The following is a 14,017-nucleotide window of genomic DNA, read 5'->3' as shown; positions in this document are numbered from 1 at the left end:
ATTTCAGTTTCACTTGGAAGTTATGGGATGATTACAAACTTTAAAGGTGTAAGAAATTTTCTTTTAATTTAATTAAATCTATTTGGCGTAACAATAACAAGCTGCAGTTATTCCCAAATGATAGATATATACCATGTGCATGCACACACATACAAATACACATGTAAACACATCTATATATATACAACCCCTTAGTACTTTTAATATAAAGTCTGCCACATTATATCCTTTAGTGTATCTGCTTGCACACAACTATATATATATATAGTTATCAAATCAAAAGTCTATCGCTTTCCTTAATTAATTACTGAGCTCTGGTTTAATGTAGTTACTGTGTAACAAATGGATATATTTACCTTTGTTTTTCCTTGAAGAATTAGATTTAGTTTGTTCACTGCATCTGTAATTTGTTTGGTTTCCACGCACCCAAGAACACTGCATATATTTTTAATTTCTTCAATAACATCATCTGTATATTGCTGTAGATGACAAGACTCTCTGTTTATTAAAATTGAAAAGGCACAAGTATGTTATCAAATTACCACTCTTTCTGTGAAGAGGAAACGAAAAAAAATCTGGTTGTTCTCACATAAAGAGTTCTCAAGAGTCTGGTTATCCTGTGACCCAAGCCACAATTTGCATTGAGTGAATGCTCAAAGGTAGGATGAACCCAACACTAATTACTTACTTAACTACTTTATTATCTAACTGAACTACAACTTAACATTATCTGAAACAAGACAAAAGAGAGGAAGAAAATAGAGGAGAAAGGAAAGAAGAAGAAAAGGAGAGAAAGAAAAAGAGACAAAGACATGGAATCACAACACAAAATATATATCAGTTCTATTCTGGAGCATTTTCTTAACAAAACCGTATCAATTCAAAGACACAGCATGGATTACTATATTAATAGGACATTACTTTGCCTATTTGTGAAAAAAAAAACACACTTCTTAATATGTTGCTAATAACTCGTATGAGATTTTACAAACACAGAACTGATGACAGGTCTAGGGAGAATAACTAATTAATACTATAAAAGACAAAATAGATTCCAAAAATGTCCACAAATTTGATTTATGAACTAGAAGTAAGAAAGTGCAATTTAGTTGGGATACATTCTCAGTCTTCCATAGATTACGTAGAAATGACTACTTATTATACTATGAAGAAGAAAAATCTATGAATAATTCCTATTGAAAAAATCCAGTTGTTTCATTTCCATGTAAATTCATTATAAGTGAACATATTGAGTCTGATGTGGCTACCAGAAGATTAACTGCATTAATAAATGGAACCAAAAGACTTGGAACCTCAGAAACTAGGAAGCATTAAGTGTCACCCCATTTCCATGTGTCTCATCACTGCTGGAGTTTAGTTTTGGGTAGCATGCTTGAGAATGCACTTGACAAGCTGGATTTTCCCAAAGGAGAGCAACCCCACTATTAATATTTTGTTAACATATTCATTCAGAACAGCACAGTAGACAGCATTTTCAGCTCTACATACAGTCTCTGAGTATTCAAATCTTGCCTCTTTTCCTTTCTACCTGGGACATCTTTACAGTGTTTAGCTTTAATGTGCCTAGGTCCCCTCTTTTATGAAGCAGGAATAATAATAATAATCAATTATGGGTTTGTTGTAAAGATGAATTAGATAAAACATTAAAAAGTGTCTGGCAGAGAATAATAGCTAAATTTTAATGCTTAATTAATTTCTAGCCATTCACACCAATATTTTAGTTTATACGATGAACGAGACACTGCATATGCACAGATAGCTAATAAAATGTGAATTAAAAAGTTATAAAACTATTTTTTATTCAGGCATTCTAAGTAGGTATGTGAGATATGTAAATTTGTGAAAATTCATAGATATTACTAATTAAAATGTAAATGTTGGGTTGATTTTGGTCACTAGGTAGCTGGTAGCAAACTTACTGAATCTACTGTACCAGTCTTGCAGTAATTTTTATCTGATTTATCTTATTTTAATCTTCATAAAAATATTCATAAAAATATCCATGAAAGATAAATATTATATTCATGAGTCACTGAGATTTCTAAAATATGTTAAGTGAAATGCTGCAATTACAAAATTAACTTGGTGATTTATTGGATCTGAACAACTAAGGTTGGATTTAAGATGACTCCAAAATTTCATATTTGGAAAATGAAGAAGACAGGCCGGCCATTATTAATCATGGCAAAAACACAGATATGATGGGAAAATTTGAGGTAGTATTGAAATGCATGTATTCTTTGATACACAGAGCATGAGCTTCCCAGGGAAAGGGCAATGAGGTTCAACTCCAGCAACTGATGGATTGAGAAACCTACCTTCACATGTGTATATGTGCACACTCACACACAGAGACCCTGCAAGCTTATATGAACACTAGGTAAAGTGTAAGAAAAAATAAATAAATGCACAATATCCCAAAACAAAAACAGCCTAATTCTCTTGTTGACATAAATATAGCAGAACTTCAAGCCTGAGGAGTAGCTCAAATGCTAATGCTGCAATGGCTGAGGAGAAATCAGACAGAATTGAGACCCCAGGCTTAAAGATTTATTGCTCATGTTGGATAAGTGGGTGAAGTATTATGCTTAAACTAGTTGGTAGAGGTAGGGGATGAGTAGAACGGGAGGTAAGATCCGTGAATAAACCCTAGACGGTGGATGGATAGATGGTCATCTGTAAAGAGTGGAGGAAGAAAAACTATACACTTAATGACCAAGAGAATTTTTGAGGAAGTGTTATGGTTTAGCTATAGGGTCTCCCCCAAAAGCTCATATGTGACAATGCAAGAAAATTTAGAGATGGAATAATTGGGTTATAATATTCTTAATCTAATGAGTGTATTAATCCCTTAATTAATTAACTGGGTAGTTACTGTAGGTAATTAGGGTATGGCTGGAGGAGGCAGGTCATTGAAGGCATGACTTTGGGGTTTTTATTTTGTCTATGGTGACAAAAGTCTCTCTCTCTCTCTCTCTGCTTCCTAGTGCCATGTAGCAGCTGGGAAGCTGCTACCTTCCACCACACCCTTCTGCCATGATGTTCCGTCTCACCTTGTGCCCAGAGCAACAGTCAGACATCTATGGACTGAGACCTATGAAACCATGAGCACCAAAATAACTTTTCCTCCTTCAAATTGTTAGTCAGGTCTTTTGGTTACTGCAGTGAAAAAAGCTGACTAAAACAGATCTTTCTCTACCCAGAGTCTTTGCATGAGGAAAATAATTACCTAAAAAAATAAATGCTTGTCTTTGCTATGTATGGCTACAGATTATTAATTTATATTACCTGCACTGGGAATTTATGCTAAAAATAAGTGAGCTATTTTTTGTTATTTCTTACCCAGGCAGAAACAAATGCAAAATTGCTGTGTAGAAATACCATCCTAAAACAAACCCAGAGTTTACCCCCAAATAATACATATGTAACAGATGTAAGTGTACACACACACACACACACACACACACTCTTGTAGGAGGGTAAAATCAGCTTAAAATTTACAAATTTGATGACAGCTGATCCACATTATAAAAATCTTTATAGACACAAACAGTGGGGTTATTTCAAAAGAAAATCCCTAATTCAGCCTATTTTAAGATATGTCAAACCCAGATTTGGGCATTATTTTTAGAATTTGAATATTATTCTCCAGAGAGAGAATAGACAGAGGAAAGAAATGTTGAACTGGATGCATAATGCTTCAGAACATCTACTATTTCAATGATAGAGGAGAAAGTTTGGGTCACAGAGCACCCAAAGCTCTGTGGAGACATGAGCCATACTATGACAGCTAATAGACACCAACATAAATGTTATATATAAACATAAATTTTATATAAATTTTACTGAGTTTCTATATGTGTATGAACTGGAAATCATCAAATTCAATTAATGAGTTTAAAGACAAATTGAAAATTCAGAACACTTTTCATTCCAGGTTTAGAAGTGCTATTACAAATTATTGTTCCTTTAAAGAATAATATTTCATTTGAAGTTACAGTTGGGCTTAAAATGTAGAATATTCCTCTCAGGTAAAGTGAAAAAGCCAGATAGTATACAAAATAGTACCCTTCTCTGAATCCAGCAGAGAGATAATGACCACCATATCAACATATCTGAAATTTAGAGGAAAATTTTTGGTCTTAAAACTAAAAAATTGAATAGTCTGTGTTAATTTTAAAAAGGATTTGTAGTAAAATCCTTTCTATACGGAAAACCCCAGAGCAAATAGTTTCATTAGTGAATGAAGTAACTTTAGGAAACAATAAAACCAAATCTACTCAAATTCCCTCAGTATATAAAAGAAGAGAGAACACTGCCCAACTTATTTTATAAGGTCGACATTCACTCTGCTACTACAATCAAGAACAATATTATAAGAAAATGAAACTATATTCTAATGCCCCTCAAAAAGATAGATGCAATACCTGTAACAAAGTATCAGTTAATTGAAGCTAGAAATTTATGAAAAGGATGATAAATCTTTAATAAGTAGGGTTTATCATAGTAAGAGAAAAAATATTATTTTAATTTGAGAGGAATAAAAGAGAAAAACCATGCAGAAAAACATTTGACAGAATTCATCATCCATTCAAGACATAAACCCTTAACAAATTAGAAATAGAAGAAAACTTCTTCAATCTAGTGAAAGGCAACTAACTTCATTTCACAGCTACATAAACTCCATGACTTCACACTTACTGGCAAAAGTATCTAGGCAAGCATTCTGTTCTTAAATATTCTAGTAAAATTCTGTTGAAACCTTTGATTAGTATTGAAGAATAAAGGAAATAAAATAAATAAACCCCCCATAATAGGAAAGGAAAAAGAAAAATTGTTTCACAGATGATTATATATGTAGAAATGCTAAGTAATCTAAAAAACAGTTCCTAGAACAAAAAAAGGAAATTCAACAAAATATACATGCAAGGCAAGGTATGAAAGTCAAATCTATTTTTATATACTAGTAACAACCAATTTGAAAATGACATAAAACTATGTAAAATATCATTAAAGTACAAAATAATTAAGGATAAAATTAATAAAATGTACCTGTACCTGAACTCTAAATAAAATCTTGCTGAATAAACTTAAGAAAGCCTATATAAATGGAAAGATGGATTGGATTATAAAATTCAATATTTTGATATAGCAAATCTCCTGAAATATATCAATAGATTCAACACAGTTGTGACCAAAGTATCTAAAATAGCCAGATTTAAAAATATATATATATATATATATATAATAATAGAGAACATTGTTTGTTGCTAAACATTCTATAAAAGCATGGTAATTAACGTGGGGCCTCATTGATATAAGGATACAGCCTTAGATTAAGAAACAGAATAGGAAGTCTCTAAAACTTGACCTCCAAATACATGGCTAATTGTTTTTAACAGTGTGGCAAAGATTATGAAATAGAGGAAGGGATACCATTTTAAATAAATTATTCATGAATAATTGGTTATTCATTTAGAAAAACAAAAAGCTTTGAGTGTTACCTCCTCACACACACACAAAGTAAAGTGAAGTGGGTCACAGAACTAAAAACAGCTACATGCATAAAGTGACTCTAGTGATGAATAAATGAATGCTAGGAAGGTTTAATAAAACTTCCATAGTGATGGGGATTGACAAATCTATCTAACTTTGAAACTAAATTATGTCCTATATTGCTACTCTGCTTAAATTATGTTTGAAATTAGAACTTCTGAAAATCTAACAATTGATTTGCTTAAAGAGAGTTTCAGTTCTCAAAAAAGGTAGACATAAAATTCCTCTTTGTTCTCTTTATATAAACATTTCTGCCCCTATTTAGCTGAAAACTTTTGGTTTATTGTTATTTTTTTTAGGGGGGCAAGTGTGAGATAGGTATTATTCTGTCTCCCTCACATTAAAATGATTCCTTTACATCTCTCATTTAAATCAGTTATTAAAGCTGAATAATAAAGATGCCATATTCATCTGGCTTTCTTCTTAGTACTGCCCGTGAGTCATGGGTTACATGGTAGAAGGAGTTGGAGGGGCTGGCTCTTTTCAGACCTAGTAGATGTTTTGTGAAGCCCAACCACATTTTGAAACACAAATAGATTTTTCTAAATACTGACCCATCTACTTTTAAATTAGTTCAATAGTTGCTAGATTCTCTATCATCAGTGGTAGGGATTGCTAACTTTCTGTAATGTTTCTCACTGGCATTTTATTAAGGAATTTGGAGACAATATATTGGAATCTACTAGAAAGAAGTGATTTTGAATCAGAAGTTGATTCTGTTTTTTTTTTTTTTAATATTGGGGATTGAAGATTGAACTCAGGGGCACTCAACCAGTGAGACACATCCCCAGCCCTATTTTATAGTTTATTTAGAGACACAGGCTCACTGAATTACTTAAGGCTTCGCTTTTGCTGAGGTTGGCTTTGAACTCAAGATTCTCCTGCCTCAGCCTCCCAAGCCACTAGGATTACAGGTTTCAGAAGCTGATTCTTTTATGTAGACTGAGATATGATTTTTATACTGGCAATTATATATCTTATATATTATTATGTGATTATGCTGTCTCTCACACAAGATTATCAGCCACTTCAGGATGTGGTTTAGTCTTTGATCCCTCAGTTTTCCAGTGAGTAAACAGTTCAGTGATTTGCATCAAGAAAGTAAGCATGAGAGGGAACTGTGACCACGCACAGAGCAGGCCCAGCGGCCTGCTGAGGGGCAGAGCCACCCCCCACCCCCCGCCCCTGCCAGGTGACCACCGACAGAAAAGGCCCAGTGGCCCGCGGTGGGACAGAGCTTCCAATCACTCTTGCAAGGTGGGCGGGCCTGCGACCCACCGGCAGAAGAGGAGCAGCGACCTGCTGAGAGGCAGAGCCGCCCCCTCCCCCTGCGCCGGCAAAGTAGAGGGAACTGTGACCACGCACAGAGCAGGCCCAGCGGCCTGCTGAGGGGCAGAGCCGCCCCCCACCCCCCGCGCCTGCCAGATAGGGGAACTGTGACCACGGACAGAAAAGGCCCAGTGGCCCGCGGCGGGACAGAGCTTCCAATCACTCCTGCAAGGTAGGCGGGCCTGCGACCCACCGGCAGAGGAGGAGCAGCGACCTGCTGAGAGGCAGAGTCGCCCCCTCCCCCTGCGCCGGCAAAGTAGAGGGAACTGTGACCACGCACAGAGCAGGCCCAGCGGCCTGCTGAGGGGCAGAGCCGCCCCCCACCCCTCGCGCCTGCCAGGTAGGGGAACTGTGACCATGGACAGAGCAGGCCCAGCGGCCTGCTGAGGGGCAGAGCCACCCCCCACCCCACGCCCCTGCCAGGTGACCACCGACAGAAAAGGCCCAGTGGCCCGCGGTGGGACAGAGCTTCCAATCACTCCTGCAAGGTGGGCGGGCCTGCGACCCACCGGCAGAAGAGGAGCAGCGACCTGCTGAGAGGCAGAGCCGCCCCCTCCCCCTGCACCGGCAAGGTAGAGGGAACTGTGACCACGCACAGAGCAGGCCCAGCGGCCTGCTGAGGGGCAGAGCCGCCCCCCACCACTCGCGCCTGCCAGGTAGGGGAACTGTGACCACGGACAGAAAAGGCCCAGTGGCCCGCGGCGGGACAGAGCTTCCAATCACTCCTGCAAGGTAGGCGGGCCTGCGACCCACCTGCAGAAGAGGAGCAGCGACCTGCTGAGAGGCAGAGCCGCCCCCTCCCCCTGCACCTGCAAGGTAGAAGGAACTGTGACCACGCACAGAGCAGGCCCAGCGGCCTGCTGAGGGGCAGAGCCACCCACCACCCCCCGCCCCTGCCAGGTGACCACCGACAGAAAAGGCCCAGTGGCCCGCGGCGGGACAGAGCTTCCAATCACTCCTGCAAGGTAGGCGGGCCTGCGACCCACTGGCAGAAGAGGAGCAGCGGCCTGCTGAGAGGCAGAGCCGCCCCCTCCCCCTGCACCGGCAAGGTAGAGGGAACTCTGACCACGCACAGAGCAGGCCCAGCGGCCTGCTGAGGGGCAGAGCCACCCCCCACCCCACGCGCCTGCCAGGTAGGTGGAACTGTGACCACCGACAGAAAAGGCCGAGTGGCCCGCGGCAGGACAGAGCTTCCAATCACTCCTGCAAGGTAGGCGGGCCTGCGACCCACTGGCAGAAGAGGAGCAGCGGCCTGCTGGGAGGCAGAGCCGCCCCCTCCCCCTGCACCGGCAAGGTAGAGGGAACTGTGACCACGCACAGAGCAGGCCCAGGGGCCTGCTGGGGGGCAGAGCCGCCCCCCACCCCCCGCGCCTGCCAGGTAGGTGGAACTGTGACCACCATCAGAACAGGCCAGACCTGCAACCGAGAGACAGAACAGGCCCAGTGGCCTGAGGAAGGGTAGAGCCCCCCCCCCCCCCCGCACCTGCAAGGTAGGCGGACCTGCGACCCACTGGCAGTACAGCCCCAGAGGCCTGCAGAGGGGCAGTGCCGCTGCCTGCACCTGCAAAGTAGACAGATCTGTGACCACCCACAGAACAAGCCTAGCGGCCCACAGAGGGACAGAGCCGCCGCCCGCGCCTGCGAGGGAGACTTTGCAACTATACAAGACCAATATAAATATATAGGGGGAAAATTCAATAACACAACAGTTTCACTAAGTAGAAAGGAACGCAAACAGTATGAAGAGACAAGGAAAGAAAGGACCACAAGCAATGCAGGTCAACTCAACGTTAGAAGAGGTAATAGCTGCAGCAGATGGAATGTCAGATAAAGAATTCAGGATATACATGCTTCAGATGATCTGGAGTCTCAAGGAAGACATCAGACAGCAAAATCAGACAATGAAAGATCACTTCAACAATGAATTACATAAACAAATCCAAGAAGCAAAAGATCAACTACACAGGGAAATAGAGGTTATAAAAAACAAACAAACAGAAATCCTAGAAATGCAGGAAGCAATAAGCCAACTTAAAAACTCAATTGAGAATACTACCAGCAGAGTAGAACACTTAGAAGACAGAACATCAGACAATGAAGATAAAGTATTTCAACTTGAAAAGAACATAGACAGCTCAGCAAGACTGTTAAGAAACCATGAGCAGAACATCCAAGAAATATGGGATAACATCAAGAGACCAAATTTAAGAGTCATTGGGATACAGGAAGGGACAGAGTTTCAAACCAAAGGATTGAGCAATCTATTCAATGAAATAATACGAGAAAACTTCCCAGACTTGAAGAATGAGACAGAACCCCAAATCCTAGAAGCCTACAGGACGCCGAATGTGCAAAATCATAAGAGACCCACACCTAGACACATTATAATGAAGATGCCCAACATACAGAATAAGGAGAGAATTTTAAAAGCTACAAGAGAAAGGAAGCAGATCACATTTAGGGGTAAGCCAATCAGGATAACAGCTGATCTTTCAACACAGACTCTGAAAGCTAGAAGATCCTGGAATAACATATTTCAAACACTGAAAGAAAATGGGTTCCAACCAAGAATTGTGTTTCCAGCGAAATTAAGCTTCAGGATGGAAGATGAAATTAAAACCTTCCACGATAAACAAAAGTTAAAAGAATTTGCAGCTAGAAAACCATCTCTTCAAAACATCCTTGGCAAAACATTACAGGAAGAGGAAATGGAAAATAACAATGAAAACCAACAGTGGGAGGTAGGACACTAAAGGGGGGAAAATAATCAAAGAGGAAAACAAACCATGTTTAGTAACATAAATAAACAAATATGGCTGGAAGAACAACCCATATCTCAATAATAACCCTAAATGTTAATGGCTTAAACTCACCAATCAAGAGACACAGGCTAGTAGAATGGGTCACAAAACAAGACCCAACAATATGCTGCCTACAGGAGACGCATTTGATAGGAAAAGACATACATAGGCTGAAGGTGAAAGGTTGGGAAAAATCATATCACTCATATGGACTTCGGAAACAAGCAGGAGTATCCATACTCATATCAAATAAAATAGATTTCAAGCCAAAGTTAATCAAAAGGGATAAAGAGGGATACTACATACTGCTCAAGGGAACCATACACCAACAAGACATAACAATCATAAATATATATGCCCCAAACAATGGTGCAGCTATGTTCATCAAACAAACTCTTCTCAAGTTCAAGAGTCTAATAGACCACCATACAATAATCATGGGAGACTTCAACACACCTCTATCACCACTGGACAGATCTTCCAAACAAAAGTTGAATAAGGAAACTATAGAACTCAATAACACAATTAATAACCTAGACTTAATTGACATATATAGAGTATACCACCCAACATCAAGCAGTTACACTTTTTTCTCAGCAGCACATGGATCCTTCTCAAAAATAGATCATATATTATGTCACAGGGAAACTCTTAGACAATATAAAGGAGTAGAGATAATACCATGCATCCTATCTGATCATAATGGAATGGAACTGAAAATCAACGATAAAAGAAGGAAGGGAAAAGAATACATCACTTGGAGAATGAACAATAGGTTACTGAATGATCAATGGGTTATAGAAGACATCAAGGAAGAAATTAAAAAATTCTTAGAGATTAATGAAAACACAGACACAACATATCGGAATCTATGGGACACATTGAAAGCAGTTCTAAGAGGAAAATTCATTGCTTGGAGTTCATTCCTTAAAAAAAGAAAAAACCAACAAATAAATGATCTCATACTTCATCTCAAAATCCTAGAAAAAGAAGAGCAAAACAACAGCAAAAGAAGTAGAAGGCAAGAAATAATTAAAATCAGAGCTGAAATTAATGAAATCGAAACAAAAGAAACAATTGAAAAAATTGACAAAACTAAAAGTTGGTTCTTTGAAAAAATAAACAAAATCGACAGACCCTTAGCCATGCTAGCGAAGAGAAGAAGAGAGAGAACTCAAATTACTAGCATACGGGATGAAAAAGGCAATATCACAACAGACACTTCAGAAATACAGAAGATAATCAAAAATTATTTTGAATCCTTATACTCCAATAAATTAGAAGATAGTGAAGGCATCGATAAATTTCTTAAGTCATATGATCTGCCCAGATTGAGTCAGGAGGATATAGACAACCTAAACAGACCAATATCAATTGAGGAAATAGAAGAAACCATCAAAAGACTACCAACTAAGAAAAGCCCAGGACCAGATGGGTATACAGCAGAGTTTTACAAAACCTTTAAAGAGGAACTAATACCAATACTTTTCAAGCTACTTCGGGAAATAGAAAAAGAGGGAGAACTTCCAAATTCATTCTACGAGGCCAACATCACCCTGATACCTAAACCAGACAAAGACACTTCAAAGAAAGAAAACTTCAGACCAATATCTCTAATGAACCTAGATGCAAAAATCCTCAATAAAATTCTGGCCACTCGGATACAAAAACTTATCAAAAAAATTGTGCACCATGATCAAGTAGGATTCATCCCTGGGATGCAAGGCTGGTTCAATATACGGAAATCAATAAATGTTATTCATCACATCAATAGACTTAAAAATAAGAATCATATGATCATCTCGATAGATGCGGAAAAAGCATTTGACAAAGTACAGCATCCCTTTATGTTCAAAACTCTAGAAAAACTAGGGATAACAGGAACATACCTCAATATTGTAAAAGCAATCTATGCTAAGCCTCAGGCTAGCATCATTCTGAATGGAGAAAAATTGAAGGCATTCCCTCTAAAATCTGGAACAAGACAGGGATGCCCTCTCTCTCCACTTCTGTTCAACATAGTTCTCGAAACACTGGCCAGAGCAATTAGACAGACGAAAGAAATTAAAGGCATCAAAATAGGAAAAGAAGAACTTAAATTATCACTATTTGCAGATGACATGATTCTATACCTAGCAGACCCAAAAGGGTCTACAAAGAAACTATTAGAGCTAATAAATGAATTCAGCAAAGTGGCAGGATATAAAATCAACACGCATAAATCAAAGGCATTCCTGTATATCAGCGACAAATCCTCTGAAATGGAAATGAGGACAACCACTCCATTCACAATATCTTCAAAAAAAATAAAATACTTGGGAATCAACCTAACAAAAGAGGTGAAAGACTTATACAATGAAAACTACAGAACCCTAAAGAGAGAAATAGAAGAAGATCTTAGAAGATGGAAAAATATACCCTGTTCATGGATAGGCAGAACTAACATCATCAAAATGGCGATATTACCAAAAGTTCTCTACAGGTTTAATGCAATGCCAATCAAAATACCAACGGCATTTCTTGTAGAAATAGAGAAAGCAATCATGAAATTCATATGGAAAAACAAAAGACCCAGAATAGCAAAAACAATGCTAAGCAGGAAGGGTGAATCAGGCGGTATAGCGATACCAGACTTCAAACTATACTACAGAGCAATAGTAACAAAAACAGCATGGTACTGGTACCAAAACAGGCGGGTGGACCAATGGTACAGAATAGAGGACACAGAAACCAATCCACAAAACTACAACTATCTTATATTTGATAAAGGGGCTAAAAGCATGCAATGGAGGAAGGATAGCATCTTCAACAAATGGTGCTGGGAAAACTGGAAATCCATATGCAACAAAATGAAACTGAATCCCTTTCTCTCGCCATGCACAAAAGTAAATTCAAAATGGATCAAGGAGCTTGATATCAAATCAGAGACACGCCGTCTGATAGAAGAAAAAGTTGGCTACGATCTACATACTGTGGGGTCGGGCTCCAAATTCCTCAATAGGACACCCATAGCACAAAAGTTAATAACTAGAATCAACAAATGGGACTTACTCAAACTAAAAAGTTTTTTCTCAGCAAAAGAAACAATAAGAGAGGTAAATAGAGAGCCTACATCCTGGGAACAAATCTTTACTCCTCACACTTCAGATAGAGCCCTAATATCCAGAGTATACAAAGAACTCAAAAAATTAGACAATAAGAGAACAAACAACCCAATCAACAAATGGGCCAAGGACCTGAACAGACACTTCTCAGAGGAGGACATACAATCAATCAACAAGTACATGAAAAAATGCTCACCATCTCTAGCTGTCAGAGAAATGCAAATCAAAACCACCCTAAGATACCATCTCACTCCAGTTAGATTGGCAGCCATTATGAAGTCAAACAACAACAAGTGCTGGCGAGGATGTGGGGAAAAGGGTACACTTGTACATTGCTGGTGGGACTGTAAATTGGTGCAGCCAATTTGGAAAGCAGTATGGAGATTTCTTGGAAAGCTGGGAATGGAGCCACCATTTGACCCAGCTATTCCCCTTCTCGGTCTATTCCCTAAAGACCTAAAAAGAGCATGCTACAGGGACACTGCTACATCTGTGTTCATAGCAGCACAATTCACAATAGCTAGACTGTGGAACCAACCTAGATGCCCTTCAATGGATGAATGGATAAAAAAAATGTGGCATTTATACACAATGGAGTATTACTCTGCATTAAAAAATGACAAAATCATAGAATTTACAGGGAAATGGATGGCATTAGAGCAGATTATGCTAAGTGAAGCTAGCCAATCCCTAAAAAACAAATGCCAAATGTCTTCTTTGATATAAGGAGAGTAACTAAGAACAGAGTAGGGTCGAAGAGCAGGAGAAGAAGATTAACATTAAACAGGGATGAGAGGTGGGAGGGAATGGGAGAGAGAAGGGAAAATGCATGGAAATGGAAGGAGACCCTCAGAGTTATACAAAAGTACATACAAGAGGAAGTGAGGGGAAGGGGAAAAATAATATAAGGGGGACAAACGAATGTCAGTAGAGGGAGCAGAGAGAGAAGAGGGGAGGGGAGGGGAGGGGAGGGGAGGGGAGGGGAGGGGGGATAGTAGAGGATAGGAAAGGCAGCAGAATACAACAGACACTAGTATGGCAATATGTAAATCAATGGATGTGTAACTGATGTGATTCTGCAATCTGTATATGGGGTAAAAATGGGAGCTCATAACCCACTTGAATCAAATTGTGAAATATGATATATCAAGAACTATGTAATGTTTTGAACAGCCAACAATAAAAAATTAAAAAAAAAAAAAAAAA

At 39.1% G+C, this 14,017-nt stretch overlaps 1 protein-coding gene across 3 annotated transcripts in view; it reads right to left on the bottom strand.

Moving 5' to 3' along the window:
• Positions 1 to 14,017, bottom strand: part of Pik3c2g (phosphatidylinositol-4-phosphate 3-kinase catalytic subunit type 2 gamma) — a 385,322-nt gene that overhangs the window by 283,265 nt on the left and 88,040 nt on the right. For all 3 annotated transcript variants that reach the window (XM_058576231.1, XM_058576230.1, XM_058576232.1), the window contains one exon: positions 357 to 479. In XM_058576231.1, the coding sequence (XP_058432214.1) occupies positions 357 to 479 (123 nt within the window). The remainder of the gene's footprint in view (positions 1 to 356; positions 480 to 14,017) is intronic.

Source organism: Marmota monax, unplaced genomic scaffold (genome assembly GCF_021218885.2).
Source record: "Marmota monax isolate L192 unplaced genomic scaffold, Marmota_monax_Labrador192_F-V1.1 WCK01_AAM20220418_F8-fsc00012, whole genome shotgun sequence".
Classification (NCBI taxonomy): Eukaryota; Metazoa; Chordata; class Mammalia; order Rodentia; family Sciuridae; genus Marmota; species Marmota monax.
The sequence above is the reverse complement of the archived record's forward strand: the minus strand, read 5'-3'. Positions and strand labels throughout refer to the sequence as shown.